The 23,101-nt window shown below is 56.1% G+C and overlaps 2 protein-coding genes across 7 annotated transcripts; one reads left to right on the top strand and one right to left on the bottom strand.

Annotated features, from left to right (window-relative positions):
- Nucleotides 1–6,161: 6,161 nt before the first annotated feature.
- Nucleotides 6,162–11,593, top strand: SLC2A6 (solute carrier family 2 member 6). 5 transcript variants are annotated; one of them, XM_040531402.1, is made up of 11 exons: nucleotides 6,300–6,897; nucleotides 7,113–7,276; nucleotides 7,860–8,022; nucleotides 8,107–8,313; nucleotides 8,884–8,983; nucleotides 9,284–9,495; nucleotides 9,652–9,804; nucleotides 9,891–9,999; nucleotides 10,218–10,391; nucleotides 10,677–10,822; nucleotides 10,913–11,580. In XM_040531402.1, the coding sequence occupies exons 2-11, from the start codon at nucleotides 7,176–7,178 to the stop codon at nucleotides 11,057–11,059; spliced, it is 1,512 nt and encodes a 503-aa protein (XP_040387336.1). In that variant the 5' UTR covers nucleotides 6,300–6,897; nucleotides 7,113–7,175; the 3' UTR covers nucleotides 11,060–11,580. The 5 variants fall into 5 exon arrangements, with proteins under 5 accessions (XP_040387333.1, XP_040387331.1, XP_040387334.1 ...); XM_040531400.1 differs by having other exon boundaries at nucleotides 6,296–6,897; nucleotides 7,860–8,313; nucleotides 10,909–11,583; XM_040531401.1 differs by lacking the exon at nucleotides 6,300–6,897 and having other exon boundaries at nucleotides 6,926–7,276; nucleotides 10,909–11,579.
- A 79-nt stretch (nucleotides 11,594–11,672) lies between these two features.
- Nucleotides 11,673–22,947, bottom strand: CACFD1 (calcium channel flower domain containing 1). 2 transcript variants are annotated; one of them, XR_005813775.1, is made up of 6 exons: nucleotides 22,539–22,939; nucleotides 17,624–17,696; nucleotides 17,047–17,172; nucleotides 16,854–16,961; nucleotides 12,606–16,745; nucleotides 11,673–12,014 (listed from the first exon to the last, which is right to left on the bottom strand). XR_005813775.1 is itself a non-coding variant. In XM_040531415.1 (5 exons), exons 1-5 carry the CDS (start codon nucleotides 22,660–22,662, stop codon nucleotides 16,652–16,654), a joined length of 525 nt encoding a protein of 174 aa, XP_040387349.1. In that variant the 5' UTR covers nucleotides 22,663–22,947; the 3' UTR covers nucleotides 11,673–16,651. The 2 variants fall into 2 exon arrangements, 1 of the variants encoding a protein (XP_040387349.1); XM_040531415.1 differs by having other exon boundaries at nucleotides 11,673–16,745; nucleotides 22,539–22,947.
- Nucleotides 22,948–23,101: the final 154 nt, after the last annotated feature.

Raw genomic sequence — 23,101 nt, 5'->3', positions numbered from 1 at the left:
GAGGTTAACCCAAGGGCCCCGCAGGGAGCGCGCTGGCATTTTTATTTGGGATTAGGTCCCAGCACATCTTAATTTTCAATTCAACCGCTGCTGAAAAAGAAACGTAAAATAAAAACAAGCGCCAGCCGCCGGGGCCTGCCCACGGCCCCGAATTAGCTGCAGAAAAAAAAAAAAAAAAAAATTAACATTCCTGCGCTGGCCCCCGGCCAAGAGACGGAGCACTTCAGGAGACGGCTGCGCAGCCACGGGCTCGGCGCTGCTGGTGCCTGCAAAGCCCCCGTGCAAACGGCGGTGGCCTCGGGTGCAGGATGGCCCTGGGCACCCTGCCTGTGGGCTCAGCCCCCCACTGCTTTGAGTGCCACAAAGAGTTTTTTCATCCTAAGGTGACTGGGGTGGGAAGTGCCACGCGAGAGGTGATGTGTCCCACGCGGGGTTTCTCCCTGGGTGGATGCCATCGGGAACCCACATCGGCGGTGCCTGGGTCGGAGGGGTCTGATCCTGCCCACAGAGTGATCTGGGTGCGATGGGCAGGGCAACAGAGCACCAAGGACGCCCATGGGGGGAGCCGAGCATCCAGCACCCCTTGAAGCATCCCCAACACCCCGCACCAGCCCTCACCTCATCAACCCAATGCCAGCAGCCCCCCAAAAACCCACCACAGACCCCAGCACCCCTTCGTCAGCCACCCCTGGATGCCGCCAGAGCTCGAGGCCGCTGGCACGCGCCCTGGCACCTACGGTCCCTCCGCCCCAGCCCTCCTGATTTCGCCATTTGCCGCGCGCTGGAGGCGATGTGCCGTGCTCGCGAGGGCTGCCATCTGCTCCTCGTTAGGAGGGGCAGACAGCCCAGCGCAGGAGTCTGAGCGCTAATCTCCTTTCCAGTTGGTATCCGTCAGCAGATGTACAACAAGTGGTCGGATATTTCAGAGGGCATGTGTGCGACGGAGGAGGCTTTAGCTTTTTTCCACCCGCGGGGCCGAGGCTTCGCCAGGCGCACGCGGAGCCCGGCAGCAGGTCCTGGCGCAGCGTCGAGGCTGCCAGCTCCGCTCCGCCGCCGCGCTGGTTTGTTTTACCAAGGTCTTTCTTGGAAGAAGCGGTGATGAAGTTAACAGCCTGTGAGCCGTAATTGGCTCGTATTAAATCAAGGAAACGATATGTTTTGTTTTGCCCTTTTTTTAAACAAAAAGAAGGAAAAAAAAAAAAAAAGTCATATTAAACGGGAAAAAAATGCCCGTGGCCAAGGAAGGAGCAGGCGGCAGCTCTCAGGAATTTAGGGGGAGATTTGTGTCCCTAGGAATAAAGAAATCCAGCCCTTGCCATCAAAAAAAAAAAGCAGCCTCGTTTCAAAATACTCAGCACAGATGCCCATGGGCAAGGGAAGGGGTCTCCAAAAACCCCAGACAGTGGCCCCACAACAGGCACCGCTTCAGAGCCTGACAGAGTGGCTCAGGGAGTTAAGCTATATTAAGTTATATATATATTTAAACAAAATTCTTCTTAAATGTTGTTTTATTTTTATATTTATCTTATTTATTACCTCTTTACCAACACAAGGTATCAAAAAATTTTACCTGTATATCCGGAGCCATGTTAAGGCTCTTATATTCAGAAAATAAAATTTCTTGTGCTTGTTCTTTCTTACCTTTATTTTTAGCCCCCGTGAACACGAGCCGAGCTGAATGAAGGCAGAACATCCTCCCAAGGCTGCAGATAAACTAAGCCATCAGGTCTGGGGAGGAGAAAGGCCCAGCCCCTACAGCCTGCCCTGAGACACCCCTGCAGCCCAGCAAGGCCCTGCTTTGTCCCCGAGCACGCTGCTGTAGGGCGCAGCCCTGCGCTCACCGAGGTTCCTGCAACACCAAGTGGGAGCTGCGTCCATCCGAAAGCACAGCATCTGCCTGAAGAGATGCATCCAGGACACTGCACATGTGCTCAGCACCACTGCAAACCACAGGCCCTGGGTAGGTTTGTGGCACCAGGACCGCATGCCCTGCCCACACTGCGCACCAGGACCACCAGCACGCACACGTCTCCTTCTGCCAGCACTGCTGAGGGCAGAGGCACAGGAGAAGGTGACATTTTGTAGCCACAACACAGCATCCTTGGGGATGCTCAGCCACTGCTTTCATGCTGCTGCTTCACAGATGTGCCTGCACGAAGCTCAACCACGAGCTTTGCCCAAGCAAGGCCAGACACCGATCTGTGCGGTGCAGGGACCACGGGGGGCACTGCCGGGTGCTTCTCTCCCTCCAGTCCCTGCTGTCCCGGAGCCACCACGGCCCCAGGGAAGCTCAGTCTGGGACATGTGGCACCTCAGCACTGCTCACCCTCCATCCCAGGCCAGCAGCCACCCAAAAAGCTGCAGCAGGAGATGCAAAGAGTGACCACGGCATGGAGAAGGCTACAAACTGCGATCCAGCCCGCGTCCCCTTTCGCTCCACAATTCTCCGGGCTCACCTCCACCTGTTCAGGGGCACTGGAAGTTGTGCTGGGACTCAAGGCTTCCTGCGCCCTGAAGAAAAGCCTGGCAAGCAGGGAAAAACATCCTGCTTTTGGTAAGAATTTGGACAAAAGGTAGATCCCACGGGCAGCTGAAGATCACCCACATCTTCCAGCACAGCCCTGCTTTAACCAGGGTGAAAATGGGACACCAAAACCCCTTGTTAAAGAAAAAAAAAGGGGGGGGGGGGGGATGGAGGTGCTAGCAAGTTTTTCCTTTGTGTATCAACCAGGAAAACCCCCAAACTCAACACTTTTGGAACTTAGCATGCAAACAAACAAGAACATTCAATAGGAAACTCTAATTTTTTTTGGAAATGTCATTTCCAAATCGCACATGAGAAATCACGCTTCGACTCAGCCCTGCTGACAGGCAAATATTTATCCCCACAAAATTTCCACATAAACCCGTCCCTGTTGTCAGTAGGTCTGGGCGCCGGCAGCAGAACAGCCACGGGATGGGAGGAGGCGGCGCAGGGACACGCAGCCCTGCCCGGCGGGGTCACAGCAGAGCCCTGCGAACGCCATCCGCCTCCTCGAGCCCCGCTGTGAGGCAAGATTCAAGGCTTTTTCGACACATTCGTAGCGAGTATCTAACGTTTTTCGAAACTCCTGGTACCATTTTTTCCAAGACATTAAACGCAGGGCCCTGCTCCTGAGCCCCGCAGCACTCCATCATCCAGCCCCGCAGCTCTCGGCCGCGGCAGCGCGGATCCCTCCCAGCAAACATTTCTCAGTCTGCCAGGCGGAGTCGTTCCTTTGCTCTGTGTTTGGATACTTACAAAGCCATTACCATCGCTCGCATGCACATCCATCATCAAGGCTTCGAACTCCAGAAAAGTCCCAAAAAAACGATTTTCCACTCACCATGCAGCCTGCCAGGCTCTGTTCTTCTACTCTGCCTCCCTTCATCCATCGAAATACATTTCAGCAAGTTCCGAGGCCAAAAAAATAAACAGATGGCAGCCTGAAGAGGTGGTGATTTTTTTTCGGGGGGGGGGGGGGGGGGGGGCGGGGAGCATGGTGAGGGATGCAGCAGAGAAGAGCTGGCTTCCTTCTGGCTGTTTGGAAAAGCCAGGCTGGGGCTGCAGGCACCAGTGCCCCTTCGGAGCACGACGCACAGACCCCGTTCTGCAAAGCCCTCGAGCCTCGGCGGGCTGGGGGGGAGCAGAGAGACGGAGCTCTGCGCTGACCCCCACCTCTGCAAGCCTCCCCCCCCGTCCTCAGAACTGCCCTAGAGCCCATGCGTGCTGTTTGCCCACGTTTTGCAAGGACCTTGCTCACCAGAAGAGCCCCGCATCGCACCGATGGCTCCTGGTGGGGACCACGGGCTCCCCAAAAGCACCCACAGAGCAGCTGCAGGTGTGAGACGCCAAATTTGCTGCGGCCACACGAGGTGAGGGGGATGCAGACCATCAACCATGCCCCAGCACAGGGCACAGCACCCCTGGGGCAGGCAGCAAGCGTCCGTGCGTCTCGCTGCAGCCGTCAGCAGGTCAGACGCACGGGGAGGATTTATGAAGGGATGCGGCCAGATGAGCAATGGAGACAAACGGCCTTGAGGAGTGAACGATTTCTCCCTTACAACGGGGACAGAAATTAATTTATGAATTGGCTTAGTCGGGCTGCCAAGCGGCTTTGATGCACTTTGTTTTTTTTGCATGTGCTGGTGAGCGATTGCACAGCTGTCAGAGGGGGAGGAAGATCCCACAGAGCCGGAGCGATGCTCCATGCCGGCCGAGGCAGCCAGCAGCTCACAGCAGGACCAGACTGCCTGTCCACCAGGCTGCTGCCTGCACAACACGGGTGTCTTGTCCCCCCCGTGTCACCCACGGGAGCCCAGAGCCATGTCCCACACTGCAGGAGCAGGCAGGAGCCCCATCCCGTGCCCATGACCCAGCGCAGATGCAGAGCTTCTTCTTTCACCCCTTGTATATTTTGGTAGGACCTACAGAAAGTCAGTAAGAGCTGCTGGGAGGCATGGAGCAGAGGCAGGGTGGTGGGGACATAGGATGGGACCTGCCCAGAGGCCCAGCCCCAGCTCGCCGAGCGCAGACCCGCAGACGCGGCTCCCCCGCGCTCCCAGCGTTACAGGTGCTTGGAGGGTTTTCAAGACACGCAGCAATTTCCTGCCCGAAGCAGTTGACAAATCTGCGCAGAAACTGGATAAGGCTTCGTGTTTCAGAGATCCGACAGCTCAGGGCTCCTCTCCAACGCACTGCTTTGCCCCAAATAGGAGAGGAAGAGCTTGGCTTAAGCATTCCTCTCTTTCCTATGTCCAAGTGGCTTCGGGTTTAGGACAAATGCTGCATCCTCCCATGAGGTCTGCAGCAAGCTTATGCAGCTGCCACGTGCCCAGGAGGTGCCTCGGGCTCCCCCAGCCCGGGAGGTCCCATCCCCATCCCACCAGTGCTCCCAGTCCCCCCTACCCTGCACCGCCCCAGGGGCTCCCAAAGCAGGAGGTGGTGGTGCACGCAGACGGCCGTTTTGTGGTAGCTAGCTCGCAGCCATCCTCTCCCCATCCAACCGCCCCGACTGGGTCAGTGCCCAGCACTGCCAGCAGTGCCCCGCACGCCATCAGGACCCATCATCTGCTCCTGCTTCAGCTTCTACCCGTGCAAGGGAAAGCTCCCAGCCCCTGGGAGACACGCAAGTCCAACCGATGCACAGACAACAGAGCAACAAACCCACGAACACAGCACAAAAGCCTTTCTTCCAACCATCCCCAAGCACACCACGGACAAGCAATGCATGTTTTGCACCCTTGCTGTCAGCAGCATTGGTCCCAGCAGGGTCCACAGCCAGGCACAGAAACCCCCCTGGGAGCACAGAGCTGGAGTGACCCCGCACGGGGCCGCACGCTCAGCCCCAAAAAGCAGCCACCAAGCAGCTCCTCCAGCAACAAGACAACCATGCAAGAAGCCAAAAATAGCTAATTCAGCCCACAGCTGGGATCTTCGTAGCACACACGAGGATCAAGAGTAAAAAAAGAAAAAAAGAGAAAAGCCTTACCTTGTATCAGCCTCAGACCCCAGAGACCTTGCAGCAGCCACCCCTGGGCTCAGCACCTGCAGGCAATCTTCATCCAGAAAGGCTCACGGAGGGGATTTTACTCCTCACAGGGCTGACAGACAGCTGCTTTGGGGTGGAACGTGGTAAATATTGCATTGCAGAGACTCGGTATTACTGATCTGGGGAAAAGGCCGAGGCCTGGGAGGGGCAGAGGGGACAAAAAGTAATTGTCTCCAAGAGCAGCCTCAGGGAATTTGAAGAGGAAGGATGCTACAAATTCACACAGCAGTGAATTCGCAGCATCCTTCCCCCTCAAATTCCTTCTGTATCTGCTGCCCTTTCAGATTTCCCACAGTCTGCAAGATACACCCAGCACCAACGCCTCCTGGTCCCCAGCACCCCACACAGGACCACGACCTGGCACAGAGCAGTGCCACCATGGGCCCAGACACGCGGCACAAAGCGCATGCCGTGGAGGTGACCGGTGGTGTCTGCCAACAGAGGGGACACCCAGGGTGCGGGTACCAGCTCCAGGGGAGGCAGCAGCTCCCTGCACCGGGCTGGAGGCTGTTGTGACACCTCCACTCGGACCAACTCAGCTCTGGGAATTTTTTGGATGAGCTGGCCTGCTGCCGCCTTGGACATCCCCTTGCTCCGCGACCTTTCTTCCCACAGAGAAATCCCAGCCCCGAGCGGCTGAGTCAGCTGTAAATCCCCAGCATCGATCAGGCACTGAACGCGGAGCGGGGCGGCTGCGGAAGGGGAAGCAGGCTGCTCGAGGCTCTGCACGGAGGGAAGGCGCTGCGAGCCACGGCAGCACCAAAGCATTGCTGGGGCTCCCACACGGACTTGGGGTGCAGAAACCACCCAGGTGGTTTCCAAAAGCACCGCGGATTGAGGCGAATCATGGGAACAAGTGAATTAGGGAAAGGCACCTTTTAGCTAATTAGAGCTGAATGCAAAGCCAGCGGTCCCCCCTCTTCCCTACAGTGAGCTCGGACCACGCAGCCCCCAGGAGCTGCAGATGCCCAGCACAACGCTGCCGGCAGGGTGGGGGCAAAGCCAGCCCCCAGCAGCTCCCAACGTGGCAGCAATGCCACCCTCCCCTCACCCATCCTCATCAGTGCTCATCGTTGCCCCCACCTGCTCCCTCGTGCCCCCTCTGTGCTCGCCCCTCTCTCATTTCCTTCCCTTCCTCTTCCTCCGCTCTGCTCTGCATTGAAAAACCTTCCCTGCGGTGGGCCACAACAATGTAATTTACCCCAGTGGAAAAAAAAAACCAGCCCTTTTTCAGCCTAGCTGCTTCTAGTTCCCCAAGGGGAGAGACGTGACCTTAGCGAAAGGACTTTTCTGCTGGGGTAGAAGGGTTTCGGTGAGGATCAGCCCCGTAAGTGCCGCTGTGGTGGTGTTGGGGGGGGTCAGCAGGGCTGGCCGGGCGCACGGGGAGGGCTCGCAGAGCGCCCTCATCTCCCCGTGGCTCCCCATCTGCTGACTTTCCGGCCCCACCAGTTTCCTCTCCAGAAGCCGGCCACGCGCGAGCCCACAAGGCGCAGATTTCTCCGATTAAGCAACGCCAGACGGCCTCTCCCCTTTCATTTTCAGCTGCCTCTTCCTCCCAGGCCCCAGAACCTGCCTTGAGCATCCGGCACCGGCCGTGCCACCGCCATGGAGCCGAGCGCACGGGAGCCCCTGGTGAGGAAGCCGAGCTCCTCGTACCGAACCTTCCCCGAGGGCGTCAGCAAGAGGCTGGACAAGGAGTACCTGCGGTGAGAGGCGGGCTGGTGGCGGGGTGGCTCTGTGCCCCATTTTGGGGCTGGGGAGCAGGTGGGAGAGCTGCTGCCCTCCGCTGCTGCTCCCTGGTTGTGTTGAGAGGGGGGGCCTCATCCTGCCTTGGGCTTACGGTGCTGTGTGTGCCTGCTGTGGGTGGGTGGGCTTTGGGGTGTCTGATACTCATGGGGTCCTGCTGTGGTACGGGGGGCCCTGGGAGAAGCCCCCGTCGCTCTGTTGTGAGCTTCTGCTTTTCTCACTTTGTTTCTTGGCTGACAACCGCCCAGCCACCTGGAAAGCATCGGTGGCACCCGTGGAGCTGGGTCCTGCTCTCACCCGCCCCGGGAGCCGTACAGCCCTGGCACGATGGGCAGACCCAGCACGGCAGAAGCGGCTGCTCCTCGGCTCAGAAAAACCCCACCAGCCGGGGCCCTTCCCCAGGAAAACCCCTCCGTGGCTGGCTGGGAGCCTCGGCGAAGGGAGGGCTGGGCTGCACGGGGGGAAAGCTGCAAAAAGGGTGAGCTAAACTTCCCATCGGGTGCCGTTGCAGTGTCCGACACGTCCTTGCTCTGTCCCCTTCAGAAGCCTCCACAACAAGCGGCTCTACCTGGCCGTGTTCGCCGCCGTCCTCGGGAATTTCAGCTTCGGCTTCGCCCTGGTTTACACCTCGCCCGTGATCCCCGCCCTGGAGGCTCACCCCAACCCTGCGCTGAGGCTGGACAGGCACAAAGCGTCCTGGTTTGGGGTGAGGAGCGGGATCGTCCCTGCTGTGGGGTGCACGCAGGGACAATGGGGACCCACCAAAGCCCCTCTCTCTATGTCCCCGCAGTCGGTGTTCACGCTGGGGGCGGCGGCGGGGGGGCTCAGCGCCATGCTCCTCAACGACCGCCTGGGCCGCAAGCTGAGCATCATGTTCTCGGCCGTGCCCTCCGCCGTGGGATACGCGCTGCTGGCCGGAGCCCAGGGCGTCGAGATGCTGCTGCTGGGCCGCGTGCTGACGGGCTACGCCGGCGGCGTGACGTCCGCCTCCATCCCGGTAATGCGCCCCGGGAAGGAGTTTGTCAAGGGGGTGGCAGGATGGGAGGTGAGGGGGGTGCAGGAGCTGAGCCTGGGGTCTCCTGCTCCTTTGGAGGCATCAGCAGAGCTTCGGGGCTGCGGTTGGGCTATAGGGGATGGGAAGGATGCACCAGGTTAGTGGCTCCCCGCACGGCCAGCCTGAGCTGCCCCCATGCTGCTGGGGTTTTTCTGCCCACAGAAAGTGGAAAGCAGGTCCTTGTTCCCTGCCCTGTTCCGCCCCAGCGCTGTTTCCTCGATTTATCAAATGACACGCAGAGGAAGGCGAGGATTGAGCAACCCTCGGGCACATCTTTACAGTAACTGGAGTCTGAGTGTACACTTCTCCTGCACCAGGCAAGGGTGGGTGCGGGAGGGATGGGTGCCACAAGGCTCTCCTGCCCTGCTGCAGGACCAGCTTCTGCACGTTCCCCCTCCCGGAGGACAGATTTCCCAGCACTTTGGGCTTCCCTGGCTGTGAGGCATGGCAGGATGGGTTTTGTTGGTGCTGGCTGCGTGCTGCAGCTCCGCTGTGTGCGCTGTCCTGCTGCAGGTCTACATCTCGGAGATCTCCCACCCCGGCGTCCGAGGCATGCTGGGCGCTTGTCCTCAGATCATGGCAGTGCTGGGCTCCCTCATCCTCTATGCGCTGGGCAAGTATCTCGGTGTTTGGCGGGCAGGAAAGCCCCTGGGGACCCTAGGGAAGGCGGGTTTATTTTAAACAGCTTTCCTAGAGAGCTGATGGAGCTGTTCCCCTCGCAGCCACCACCACGGGCGTGCAAGGGGCTCGGCCGAGGTTTTGTCAGGGCTGAAGAGCAGCACACCATGAACTGTTGTTCTGGTTTTTCCCTCTCTTGCTTTGTTAAATCTCTGCTGTTGGGGTGCCGGCACTGCAGCAAGGCCAGGACGCCTTTCCCTGTGCTTTCCCTTCCTAACCTGGCTGCCTCCCGCAGGGCTGATCCTGGACTGGCGCTGGCTGGCCGTGGCAGGGGAGGTGCCGGTGCTGGCCATGATCCTCCTGCTCTGCTTCATGCCCAACTCGCCCCGGTTCCTGCTCTCCCAGGGGAAGGAGGACGAGGCCCTGCAGTCGCTGTGCTGGCTGCGGGGCAAGGACACGGACTATGCCCGGGAGTACGAGCAGATTAAGGACAGCGTGAGGAAGCAGGTGAGGAGAACACGGGGCTCACCTCCAGCACATGGGAGATGTAAGATGAAAATCATCAAGTCCAGCATCCTCTGGGCATCTCCCAAGCTGCTTCCTGGGTGCTGTGGTTGTGCCCAAGGGACTAATATACTGTCTTTCTTGCTTTGTCCCCCCCAGAGCCAGCGGGTTTCCTGTGCTGAGATCAAGGACCCCTTCATCTACAAGCCCATCCTGATTGCCGTGGGGATGAGGTTCCTGCAGCAGCTCTCCGGGGTCACCTGTGTCCTCGTGTACCTGCAGTCGATATTCAAGAAAACGGCTGTCATCCTGGTGAGCTCGGGTTGCCCTGTCATCAGGGATGTCTGCCCTGTCCTGGGTCTCCCCTCTCAGCTTCCCCACGGCTCTTGCTGTTGCAGAAACCAGAGTACGACGCAGCTCTTGTCGGCCTGGTGCGTCTGTTCTCGGTGGCGATTGCTGCTGTGTCGATGGATAAAGCTGGCAGGAAGATTCTTCTCTTTGTGTCGGGTAAGTCTCTCTGCCATGATGTGCAGGGGAAATTTTTCCTTAACTATTTCCAGGAGCTCTGCAAATGTGCAGGAGTGGGAATTTAACCACACGGGGCTCAGGAGGTGGCTCTGGTGGTGGCTCAGCTCCTGAGCAGAGGTGACCCTAGGGGCTTGGACAAAGCCACAGAAGGGATTGCTCACCCCTCAGTCCCATGGTGCTGTTGCATCTCTCCACAGCCGGTGTCATGTTAGCCTCCAACCTGACCATGGGGCTCTACATCCACTTCATTCCCTCTTCTCAGAACGGCACCATCGCCAACAGGACCCTGGCGAGCTCTGCCAGTCCTCCTGCTGAGTCCATCAACTACATCACCCTCATCCCCCTCCTGGCTACCATGTTCTTCATAATGGGTAGGTGCAGGGGGCGAGAGCCCAGGACCACAGCACGGAGCAGGGAACCAGCCTGGGGGATATTTCTCCTCCAGGGCAGGGTGATATGGGGCGAGGGGTTTGGGATTGGGAGGCTGAGAAAAATGGCATTTGAAGTCGCTCTTCAGGACTGAGAGTGTACATGGGGAGAAAATAATGACTGACTGACACAGGGGAGCAGGGCAGGATTGTGCCAGGCTCTCCTGTGCTCCCCTAAGGGGCTCTGAAACCTCAGCAGCCTCACCTTACCCACTCCTATCCCTGCAGGCTATGCCATGGGCTGGGGCCCCATCACCTGGCTGCTGATGTCGGAGATCCTCCCTCTGAAAGCCCGGGGGGTGGCCTCAGGCCTCTGCGTCGTCGTGAGCTGGCTGACAGCCTTCACCCTCACCCAGTTCTTCCTCCGGGTCGTGGTGGGTACTGTCCCAGGGGGTGTCCAAGAGCTCTTCCTCAGAGCCCCCGGTGCTGGCTCACATCTGCTTTCTGCCCCGCTTCCCAGGAAGCCTTCGGCCTCGAGGTGCCGTTCCTGTTCTTCGCTGTCATCTGCGCTGGGAACGTCTTATTTACAGGCTGCTGCGTCCCAGAAACCAAAGGCAGGTCCCTGGAACAGATCGAGGCCTTCTTCAGGACCGGGCGGAGGTCGTTCATGAGGTAGGAGCTGCTGGCTGCACCGGGCCGCCAGCCCACACGCTCAAGGGCTAGAGAGAAAATGGCTGTGGTGCTGGAGGTGGAAGCTGGAGGTCTCCGAAGATGGTGCTTCCCCCCCAGGGGAGAGGAACAGGTGACAATGACTGTATTGCTTTGGACATGGATATTGCCAACCCAAACTCTACCTTCTCTCCCAAGTCACTCAGCACTACCCGGTGCTCTCGGGGCAGCATGTCAGCCCGAGGCATGGGACCATGTAACCGGCGCCAGGCTGGGACTAAAAGCATTCTGGAAACTAAAATGTGTGGCTGTGGACAAGAGACCTCGCACGTCCTTAGCGCAGCAGCCACCCAAGCAGCCCCAGAGCCCCCAGGCTTTGGCTGGAGCAGAGTTAACAGCTGTAGCTGTGCTGGCACCCATTCAGCATGTAGTTGCAAGAATAAAGCAGTTTTGCCTCCAAGTGCAAGATGTTGCCTTGGTTTGCAGAGAAGAAAGCTGAAGGGGGGTGGGAGGGGAGAGGCAGGCAGGGGCTGTGACTTGGGGATCGCAGCACCCTGCAGCTTCCCATGTGAGTCTCCTGTACTTGAAGACTTCAAAAAAAGGCGGAGCCAGATATTTTTGTATAAAAAAGCTGCCACATTTTATTGCTCTAAAAACACACATTACACTAGGAGCCTAATGAACACAACCAACTACAGTTCACAAAGAAAATTCAAGACACAACACACAGCATGGGAACAGACAGACATTCAGCTGTAGTGCAAGTGATCCCCTGGAGGAAAGACACAGTAGGTACAGACTACGTCGTAGTGGGGCAGGTCCTTCCCACCCCAGGGTTTTACACACCCAGGAAGGTGGATGTGCCCCATCACAGCTGTGTGTAGAGCTTCCACCTCCATCACTGAGATTTCAGCTGCATAGTTAGTAGCAAATTGCTCTCACCCCTTTCCTGATGTCCTGCAAGATTAAGGTCTTTATTTTTATTTTTATTTTTTTAAGAACCTAACCCTGGGTAAAGCACAGCTGCAGGAGGAGGTGGTTATGGCTGCAAGGAATGACTGGCCTTGCTGAGTATTGCATCCAACCTAACTCTTCCCAAAGGGGCAGAACAGCACAGGCTGAACTTGGAGATGATTTGCCTGAGCATTTGCCAGCCTGCTGAAATGCACTTGGCAACCTGAGGGCCTGTGGCTATGCTTGTGTCCTCCCATTCCTGATACACTTCAGCCTGCTGTGACAAGGAACTGGGGGGCAACACAGCATATTTGACCTGAATCTCAGGAAACACTAACTGCTATTTAGATCCCCTGCAGTAGAAGGTGCACCTCACCTCGGAGATGTGCTTTATCAGAGGATTAATTTAAAGCAGCCTAGGACAGAGGAAGAGAGATGGGCCAAAATCAAAACCACAGAGAAATTTCAGTATTAGACCAAACCTCTGCAGCCGAGACCTGCTTCCAGAAAGATGTCCAGCCCTGGCTGGAATATGACTGTTTCTAAGCATGGCCAGATTACAAGAGCTCTCAAGAGCCTCTGCTTTCCACTGACCTCCAGAAGATCAGGATCTCTGGCAGCCCTGTCCTAGAGCATTCTCTTTCTCACATGGCTATGTACCAGGTCTTGATATCTTCACTTCAGTGAAACCCTTCCCTGCAGACAGTCGATGTTTTTTCCTGAGAAAACAAAATGACAAAGATGAATAGAGCTTCCCAGGGCTTGGCCTAAGGAGCAAATGCCCGAACCACATTGGAGAATTATTTTCTGAGTGATCTCCTTTATTCCACAGAGAAAGCGTGAGGGTTTTTGCTACAACATTTAGAGTCTGAGAAATCACAGTGGCTCTTTCCAGAGGTAGAATGGTCTTTTTATTCACTGCACACACAGAAAATCAATTGGTGTTACAAAACCAGCTCCTGCTTAGAGCAGCAAGGTCTGGGTACGCAGCAGAAAGAGAGCTTCTGCCCTTCTCTGCGTGCCCAGGGGAGAACCCCAGGGGAACAGGGAGCTTATACGCACAAGTGCAGTAATTTCTGAGATTGAGTGGAACACGGAGGAGATGTGTGTTGTATAAATGCACTTGGGTAAGAGAAGTGCACAGCTCAGACAGTGAATGGTGTAACAGTCCACTCCCAAGTGCACACTTACTGCTGGTTCCCAGCCATCTTTCCATACTCGCTGTAGTCAATGCACCACCTGCAACTGAGGTCTCACATAACAAAATTTCTGCCCCCTTCTCTCCCAAGAGGCCTCCAGAACCTCCTCCACGGAGACTCCTTAGATTAGCCCTCCAGCCTGCACACCGCCAGCTGGGACTGGGCTGACCCTGTAAAATCACTAGAGCAGGACTTCAACTTCATTATTCTTGCACAGCTCCTAGCACCCTTCCTCTAAACACAACTAATAACCACCATGCACTGTGAATGGGCACCTTAACTACTGTGATACTACTACTCTAAAGGTCTTTTCTATCTCCACAAAAATAACCTCACACTGAGGTGAGACCAGCCACTAACTCAGCACCACTCCTGAAAGCCATCGATGTTGCAGGCCCCGCACACAGACTTCACCAGACCAGCAACAGCCGCATCTGGCTTGGGTCCTGCTGCATCACAGCCAGCCAACGTTCCCCAGAGCACCCGCTCCAGATGTGCTCACCCCAATATTGCAGCATCTGTAGAGTCAGCGCTCTCGGAGCACGGATCCCAGACACCTCCTGTTCAGGCAGGCATGGAGACGCTGAGCAGAACCAGAGGCGTTAGCGTTGTGGCCACAGGAGAGCTCAGCTCTTGCAGAAGAGACCCTGAGGCTCATTTTCAACAAAAGCATACCCACAGCTCGGAGCTGGGCTTTGCATCCTGCTAATGGTGGCAGAGCAACACAAGTTATTAGCTTGCCTGGTCAAAGTTGGCTGCTGTGATACGCAGCGTGATGGCACTGCTGGCACCCCAGGGACTTCTGCCGCTGGAGCAAACGGAGCAGAGGTGAGCCAGCAGGCAGACGAAGCCAGCAAGGGCCCTGCCATTCTCCTGGTTCATCCCTGTGGGTGTAGATCAGACTACAAGGGTTACCCTATTGCCTCTGCTTCGCCTTCCACCTGCGGAACTACTCGCAGAGCAAAGCAGTCACTACCAAAGACATGTGCGTCGCTACGTGCCTCAGTCCTCTACTAAACACTACTTAACTCCCCAACCCCTTGAAATCAACTCAGATGTCCTGCTCGCCAGGCAGGACTCTGCAACGCAGCCACCCGAGGAAGGTGCTGGGGACAGGAGGAGCAGAGAGGCTATGATCACTGAGGCTTCACTCGGAGGTGTCCTGGGGTGCATCCCCCTGCGCCACCCCACTGCTGCGGGCTGGGGTCCCTGCGCACGCACGCACAAGGAAAGCCAATGCCCCACATATTGCACGCAGCCACAGGACCAGCCCAGAGCTGGGGGCTCCAAAACGGCAGAGGCTTTATTGAAACAAGCTGCATCTGGGCTGGCGGTGCCTATTCTGCGCCCCAGACAAGCTGGTGTCAGAGCAATTACAGCTCAGAGGCCCGGGGGAAAAGGGGCTTAGCACGAAGCGGCTGCCCAGCATCCAGCTGCGAGGGCCTGCGTGTGCAAATAAAGCCAGGCCACATTCCTGCCTGCTGCAAATCTTCACACCTCCCTGAACGCCACGGAAGAAACAAGAAATGCCATTAGCTGGCAGCTTAGCCCCCCGGCCCCCAGGGGCTGCGCTGCTCCTGCTGCAGTGCCCACGTGCACCAGTACCTTGCCATCCTCTCCTGCAGCTTCTGATGATGAACAGCACCCAGTCACCAGCAGCACGACCCCTCTGGCACCCTGGTAATTTGAACGGGACCATGAAGGGTCAGGATGCAGCAGGAGCCCAGCTCCCAGCACAGGACGGTGACAAGAGGCTGCCACTGCTCGCCAGAGCTGCCCCCTGCCTTCACCGAGCACAAACCCTCCAGCCCAGCAGGGAAAAGCAACTCCGGCCACATCGGCACCCATAAGACAAAGGGATCGAAGGGCAGCACACTTTACAAAAGTCTGAGAAACACTCTGAAGGCTGAAATGGGATTTTACAGTACCCCAGTTACAGCAGCCAGGGTTCTCCCTGGGTCCAGAGAGAGACCCCCGAAATGAGACGATGCTTTCCTTCGAATGACAAGGAACGGAGCGCTCCTTTCTCCTACGTTCAGAGAAAGCAAGGCCCATCAAAACACATAAATATGTAGAAATAAGTTATTCTCCCTTTTCCTAAGTAAAACAAAAAACAAATAAATTAACCCCCCCAGAAGAAACTGTGACGAGAAGCATGGGACCTGGACCTAGTGAGCACTTCTGTTCTGCCTGACACAAAGCAAACAGAGAACATGGCAGGAGCACCGCTGACAGAGCTTGGAATAAAGCAGCAAAACGCCCAGGACAATAACCTGCTATCCCCACCAAACTGGTACAGACTTCTCTGTTTGCAAAGGAAGGATATGCCACCTCCCCATACAAAACCAGCCCAGGACTGATGTAAAAAAGCATGAGCCCGATGAGAACGACTGTGCCAGACAGAAGCAAAAAGCAGGTCCCACACGCAGAAGAACAGGCTGCAGGAGCAGACACGGGAAGGGAGAGAGAACAGAGCGCAGTCCTGGGCACACGAGAGAAGGATGCTCACGCACATCAGCAGCCATTACGCCAGCAAAAAAAAAAAACAGTTGGCTCAAGCAATACTATCCTTTTTCAGCTGAGGTAAAGCAAACCTCCCTTCCCTTCCTCCCCAGTAAAAAGGTGAAGCTTAAGACAAGTACCCTTGTTCAGACTAAGCAATTAATGCATATAATTCAAGTAAATTGTAGAAACTGCCTGAAGCTGTATCCAGAGGAAGGGGAGACTGTACTTTACAGTTCCCAGGATCTGCCCCAGCATCTCTCGCAGCTTCTCTGCAGAGTGGCCGTTGTCTTCACGTGGGTTTTTGCTGCAAGTCCTTTACCGCGCAGTGATGTCTGATGCCCAGCCTAACTGGACCCGTACTAAAACCTGCTCAATGGAAGAAAACCAAGCGTGAGCATCACCAGGTTTTGCTAAATGCTGGATTAGTGTTTTGTGCCTGGGAAGTGCCACACCAGAGTGCATTACTTTAAAACGTGTAACATGACCAGTGGAGCCAGGCAGCTCCACGAGCAGTTCCCAGTGAGCATGTTGCCCACACTCAGTGTCCAGCAAAACAAGGCAGGCTCATTATCCAGGCATCAAAACAGAGAAAGGCTACATGTTTAGGCTTGTACAGCAGCACTCAAAGGGCCAGCACCTCTGCAGGGAAAAAAAAAAAAAAAGAAAAAAAAAAAAAAGAAGGGGACTGTGAGATATTTGGTTCAGTGTTAAACCTCTGAGAGGGCGAGGAGAGAGCGGCCAACACGCTGAGGTCTGGCTGCTGGTGTGGGAGGAGGGCACAGCCCGCCCCAGCCCCTGAGATTTCCAGTTGCTGCAGTGTCCGGGGAAATAGTGGAGTAACAGAGAAGGGAGCAGGCAGAGGGAAGGGCAGAGTGGATTTCCGTATCTTCACCAACACCTCAGTGTCCAAGTGAGGTTCCCCTGAGCTCAGGCGCTTCAGAGGGCCTGTCCCTCCAGGGACCCCGTGAGCTTCTCTTCATCCATTTGCTTCTGCTGCTGGTGGATGCGGGCATAGGAAATGGCATCTCCTCTGCAGAGAGAAGGGACAGCGCAGGAATGTGAGCTGGGAATGGACGGGGTGCGGGCTGGAGGTCCACCTTCCCCTTCCCTCCCCTCCACCAGCAGGCAGATCTCTTACTTCTTGCCGAGCGCTGACAGGCCGTAAAGCACCCCGGTTGCAAATGCGATGGCATTTCCAAAGAGCGTGGTCAGCGTCAGGCTGAGCATGACGGGGAACACTGCCATCCTGAAAGAGAGAGAGGCAGCCCCGCGCTGGTTTCGGGAACACAGCACCCAAAATGCCCAGTGCCCGGCCCTGGGAGCATCCTCACCCGCAGTAGAAAGCAGCTTTCTGCCAGGGCCGCAGCTTGTCCGCCCTCGCAGACACGGCGTTGGCGAACTCGATGAACTGGCAGCAGAAGGGGGCTTCGCACAGGAACAGGACGAAGGCGTTGAGCCTCCAGGTAGAGCACACGAGAGTTAACACTGCCCCAGAGCGAGGGTCAGCCGTGCCCCCGGCCGCACCAAAGCGGAAGCACACAGCAGGGCTGGACCCCGCTTCCCTCTCCCCCCTTCTTGATAATTCCCAACCCCAGGCCCCAGATTTATTTTGGGTAAGGTTACTGCAGTATTTACTTAAAAAGGGGTGGGGAGGGGGGTAAGGAGAGAAGAGGAATATAAATGGGGATATAAATAGGATAAAGCCCGTGTCTCCACCGGTCTGACTGAGCAAGACCTGGCAATTCACGCCCGCCCGCAGGACCAGGCAGACATTTCACCTCAGCTCTGCCCCTCGCTCCGTGGTGCCTAATGGACAGAATCACGGGGTACCCTGAGCTGGAAGGGACCCCCAAGGATCACATCTCCATCCCAGGAGAAAAAAAAAAAAAGAACAGAAACTCCACTCACATCATCCACACGCCAGCTGCTATGTTCAGGGGGTTGATGGTGACGCAGTTCCACAGACCAGCAAAGGCACAGGCTGGAAGGCAAGAAGAGGCTTTCGGTGACCACAAAGACCCACGGGACAGCAGGGCCAGAGGCTGGCCAGCAGGGCTGGCTTCTCCCAGCTCCAGCCTGCCCTGCAGCCACACCAGCAGGGTTGCGCCCTCCTGTGCTTTGGGCTCATCTGTCCGGACAGACAGCGCTGGAGCTGCCCAGAAGGGTCCTTGCCTTGGCTGGCACCTCCGGGCACTGCAGAGCAGCGTGCGCAGAGCAGCACAGAAGGGCTGATGGCCCGAGGAGAGCAGGATGCAGGTGGAAGGTTTGTTCCCATCCTACCTGGCCCACCATCCAGGTATCCTTCTGCTCTGAACGCTTGGTGCCTCAGTGTGACGCTTGCTCACAACAGTGTTTGCTTTTATGTGCGGTCACATAAGTGGCACCCTGGGTTTTATTTGCAAAGGAACCACTGGTTTGTCCCAGGACTGAACAAAGACGACCCTGCAGGCACCCATCTCAGAGCAGCATGGGGAAAAGTTCAGCAAAAAAATTACTTACAGCCCTTTCAGGCTGAAAATAAAGGAGAGCTGAACCCGGTCTTGGTCACACACTGTTAGTTCTGTGCAACTTTTAGAGATGGGCAGAAAAGAGCCAGTTTTGGGTCTCTGCTAATACAAATGGAAGTGGATGCTGGCTAAAGCAAGGTCCAGAATAGCTCCTGCTCTCCTGAATTCGTAATGCCAGGAGAGGAAGCAGCCAGCAGCCAGGCTGCAGGCACCCACCTCCTGCCTCATTAAACTTGCAAAGAGCTCCCTGCACTCGATACGGCCCCTTTCCCCCGCTGACACCGAGAGGCTGCTGCTGCTCACCTGGGAACCCGAGCCCACGGGAGGGAGGGCGGCGAGGCAGGGGCTGCATCCCCAGTAAAAAACAACACAGTGCAAAACCGCATCTGAAATTATACAGCCCTTAAAGGCTGGCCTGGGATGCGCAGCTGAATAATGAAGAGAGCGGTGTGAATCTGAGAATCAGCCTGGATCCAGGTATTTCTGAAGTCTGCTCATGTTTTGCTAAGGGAATCCCTGAGCAGGGCTGCTGTGAGCAGTCCCGACCTTCAAAAGCTTGGCACGAGTTTGCAAGGTTTCCTTCAGGCATCCACTGCTGAATCCTCAAGGTTTCCTCAAGAATATTTACCCTTATTTACCAGACTGGGAAACAGAGCTGCAGGCCTATGATAGGACCAGGCTAAGGTCACCCCACAAGCAAGTGGCCCCCCGATTTTAGAAAACAACCAAACAGGTTTATTTTTAGAGGCTTCCTAGGACTGTCCCCTAGGACCCAAAATCTCCTGGAGATTCCTGCTAGAACAAGGTCCCAACAGAGCAGAAATGCCACAGGACATGCTACCAGCCACGCTCCAAGGGCACTTCTCATCCTCCCATCGCAAAGGGATCAGTGTCAGTGTCCCTGCACTGCAGGGGGAAACTGAGGCACCAGGGTGGGATGATGCACACATGCAAACAGACGGAGAGCTGGCAAAGCACCAGCGAGCAGGATTGTAAGGAGCAGCAGGCAGGGACGTTTCTAACTCTGTGACCAAAAAACGCTTGGATGCGCGCGGAAGAGGAACTCAGGGGACTTGTGACACAAGTCCGCACCGTGGACTTCTAACACTTTTTCTTCACAGAAGAGCACACTTCTGAAAATAACCTTAAATGACTTTCAAGCATTTTATTATTAGCAGAACAGCAAAACCCAGCAGCACCTTGACTACCACTGAAAGGGCAAGGGCAGAGCCCTGCCCTGGTTAACAGCACAGTGGAGCAGAGCAGTGCAAGAGGTTCAGAGAGCTACAAAATCAGCCTCAACCACAGAGCAAACCTAGGGAGGCAGAATGTTATTTTCCAAGCAGGACTTTGGCCCTACTATTTTTTTATTTTTTTTTACTCTAGTCAATCAGGGTTTCGCTTTGTCAGGGCTTTGGTTCAGTTTTTCAAGTTTTGTTTTCATCCCAAAACAACCCTTGAGCACTAAACGTCCTCACAGGAGCCTCAGTGAAGCGATCGCCCTGGTTGCCAATGGACTAATGACCCAGCAGGCCTGAGCTGAGCGAGTCCCTACGTCAGCACGAGCACCAACCAGCAGGAAAGGAGTCAAAGGTTTATAATCGCAGGAGCACTGCACTCAGTGGTGGTTGCCAACAGCCACAGAGATAATGATTTGGTGACCTTCAGTCTCCTTTCCAGTGTAATGCATCCTGCGGCAGCCTGGCACATCCTGGTCCCGCTGGGGCAGGATCGGCTCCTGCCTCTGTAGCCAAAAGGGACACGGAGCCAACCCAGAGGCTTCTTTTTGCACAACAAAGCCTCACAAGAGGCTTCAAATTCAGATAATGCTCGATGGCATGTAAGCTATGGAAGACAGTCCTGCCATTTGTTTAACTGCTGTCCCATCCTGAGGCCCTGGGGAAGCACAAATAACTGGGAGCTAAAACAAGGAAGTAAAAAAAAAAAAAAAAACACCACCCCCCACAAAGCCTCTATTCATTCCAAGCAGCTGGTCACTGTCCTCAATGCAACCCTATTTTTGCTCCTAGAGCATTTTACAAAAGCCACAGACTCCCATCGTCCTTTTACAAATGGGAACACAAGGGGGAGAGGGGACTCGGCCGAGGTCACCAAGCCAGGCTGTGCAGGAGCCAGAAACAGATCCCGAGCCGTGTTTGTCTCACTTGTGCTCCACCTCCCAGCCCTTTCTGACTTGATCTTGCTGGTTACAGGTGTTGGCACGTGGTAGGTGTCACCTCCCAGCCTCACCTCCACTGACAAAGTTTCTCATCCATCCTACAGGAAATTCTTCCTCCTGCACAAAATAACCCAGCCCTGTAGCAGCCACAACCCAGATGTCCAAAATCCTTATAAATGAGTTCTGTTCCTTCGTAGCAAGCTCTGAAATTAGAGGCACGCTCCAGCCTTGCCCAGTTATCAGTCAGCCCTTGTCCTAACAGGCCACCTTCAACAAGGCAATGCTGAACAAGGAGCGTTTTGAGGAGGCCTGTCACCAGCACGGAGGATTGCCTCCTTCCATGGCCTCCCGGGTCCCTGCTCCTACCAGGAGCCTGTGACCCCGGCTGCCTTGTTTTCTGCCCCACAGACCCCACAAAGTGAGACTGCCCAGGCCACAGAGCAAGCTGTCTGACTACCCGAGCCATTGGCAATCCTCCTGCCTGTTTCTTCTCCCACATTCACCCAAACACGTAAAGCTCTCAGCTTTCCTTTAAAAACAAGTCATGAGTTCTCCAAGCTGTGAAGAAAAGACTGAGAAAAGAATCCAAGTACAACTCAGCTGCTTTGAAAGCTAAAGACAGAGGGGAAAAATCTGCTTTCAAAGACTCGTGCTGCTTCCAAGCCCCTCACGAGCTGCTCTGGCACGCGAGGTGGGCAGCGCAGCCACCTCCAGCTCTTCGCCCTCCATCCACATCCCACGAGCCGTGCGTGGGCCAAAGCCACGTGAAGGGTGCCAAGGCCAGAGCCCTTGGGACCGACATCACCCCACGGCCCCCTCATGGGAGCTGCCCTGGGGACACGGCCCTGCCAGCCTCCAGGCCTCCCGCCTCCACCAGAGGCCTCTGGTACGTGTTGCCCCATAAGAGCAGCCCTGTGGAAACTTTTCACACCTCTGGAATTTCGGCACCTAAGATGCAAAAGCGAGAGCAGCGTTACGTTTTGCCAGCATAGCCAAAAAGAGTTTTAAAGGGGCTGCCCAGTGATTCCACAGCGCACGAGGTGGGCTGCAGAAACGCCGTGGCCTTGTACAGTCAAGTCCTGAGGCAGGAACAGGCATGGAAAGGGGGCAGGAAGAGAGAGGGATCAGACGAAACACTACAGCAGAGGGAATAAATCAGGGCTGACTGTACTGGCTGAGAAACACTCTTGTTTTACTAGAAGTCGTGGACCTGAAGCAGAAGGAATTCTCCATCCTGTGCTCTGCAGGAGATCAGACTAAGCGGTCATAACAGTCCCTCCTGCTTTTAAGAGCTATTAATCTCCCCACAGAATGTAGCAAAACAGCACTACGGGACAAGCTGATTTCTGGCAAAGGTGCAAAGACTCTTTCCCTGGGAAAATTTTTTTCGGCAGCAGGTAATTCACAGCGCAGCCAACTCACTTCGCTGTACGCTGTCTCCCATCTTCTGTGCGTCCAAGACTAAACCCTTTAAAAAACACACAACACTAACCAAGGTCGTTATTCGCCTTAAAAAAACACAGCCAGGCCCTCTGTGATAAACGGCAGGAGTAAGAGGAAACATGCTCTGATATTCAGAACAGGAAAGTTGCAGGAACACAAACACCTGACGGTCAGATAGGATGGAAGAATCAAACCCCAGGGCCCCTGTTCACACCCTGCACCTGACCCCGCTGAACGTCCTGAGCCTGGTGCTCGCAATAAAACCATTGTCTAGTTTATCTGCCCACGGCCTTCCTGCAGGACCGGGGGCTTGGCTGCTGCTCCCACCACTCCCAGAGATGGGAGATGAGCTTCATCCAAGAAGAAACTCGAGGATTTGCAGATCCCCCCCGAGACATCCCTTCTCCCAGGTGCCAAAGTTCAGCGAGTTCAGCAACCACGCAGCACACCTCTCACGTGCAAGCTAAAATCACCCCGCTTCGGGCTCGTCGTGGCTCTTCCTCCTGCCCAAAACGCAGCCAACTACACATGTAGAAGAGACACAAACCTGCAACCCCAAACTATTGTTCCGAGGCCCGCCTCCCCGTACACAAACACGACCCAGGGACGGGCAGGCACGACCCCTGCCACACGCTTTTGCATGCACGATCAGAGCCGATGGGGAACCCTTGGCTGCGAGGGAGGGGATACTTACAAACGCCCCCGATGACCCCGGCAATCCTGCAGAGCCACCTGTACCACCAGGTCATGCCATCATCGGCGGAAGGAGCCGCTGGCTCAGGGGCTGCTGCTTGGAACTGGTCATCCTGAGAACTCATGGCCCCCCTGCTCCTGGGGGGTCAGGGGGCAGCTCCCCGCTCCCCACCTGAGCCCCAGCAGTGCGGGATGCCCCTCCAGGTGACACTCCCCCCCCTCTCCAGCAAGGCCAGGAGACAGCCCCTAAACCCAGCCCTGCTGCTGGTGGGCCTCTCCCCGCACCCCCATGCACAGCCGGGCCCCCCAGGGCTGACAATGGAGGGGCTCTGCCTGCAGCAGCGATGCCAGCGGCCGGGGGGGAGCAGCCTCCACAGTCTCCCTGCCTATTGCATTGTGGGTCCCCTCCTCCAGCAGGGAGGGCTTTGATGTCACGCTCATTAAAAAGCCAGTGGGCAGAGCCGTGTGTGCATATTCATAGGCGGCAGCAGGCTGGGAGGCATGCAGACCATGGCGGGCCCTAGGGTGCACAGGGCGGTTGGCTCCGCTCGGGGCGAGGGCACG

The sequence above is a fragment of the Cygnus olor genome, chromosome 19 (assembly GCF_009769625.2).
Source record: "Cygnus olor isolate bCygOlo1 chromosome 19, bCygOlo1.pri.v2, whole genome shotgun sequence".
In the NCBI taxonomy this organism is placed as follows: Eukaryota; Metazoa; Chordata; class Aves; order Anseriformes; family Anatidae; genus Cygnus; species Cygnus olor.
This window is presented reverse-complemented; position numbering and strand designations above follow the sequence as displayed.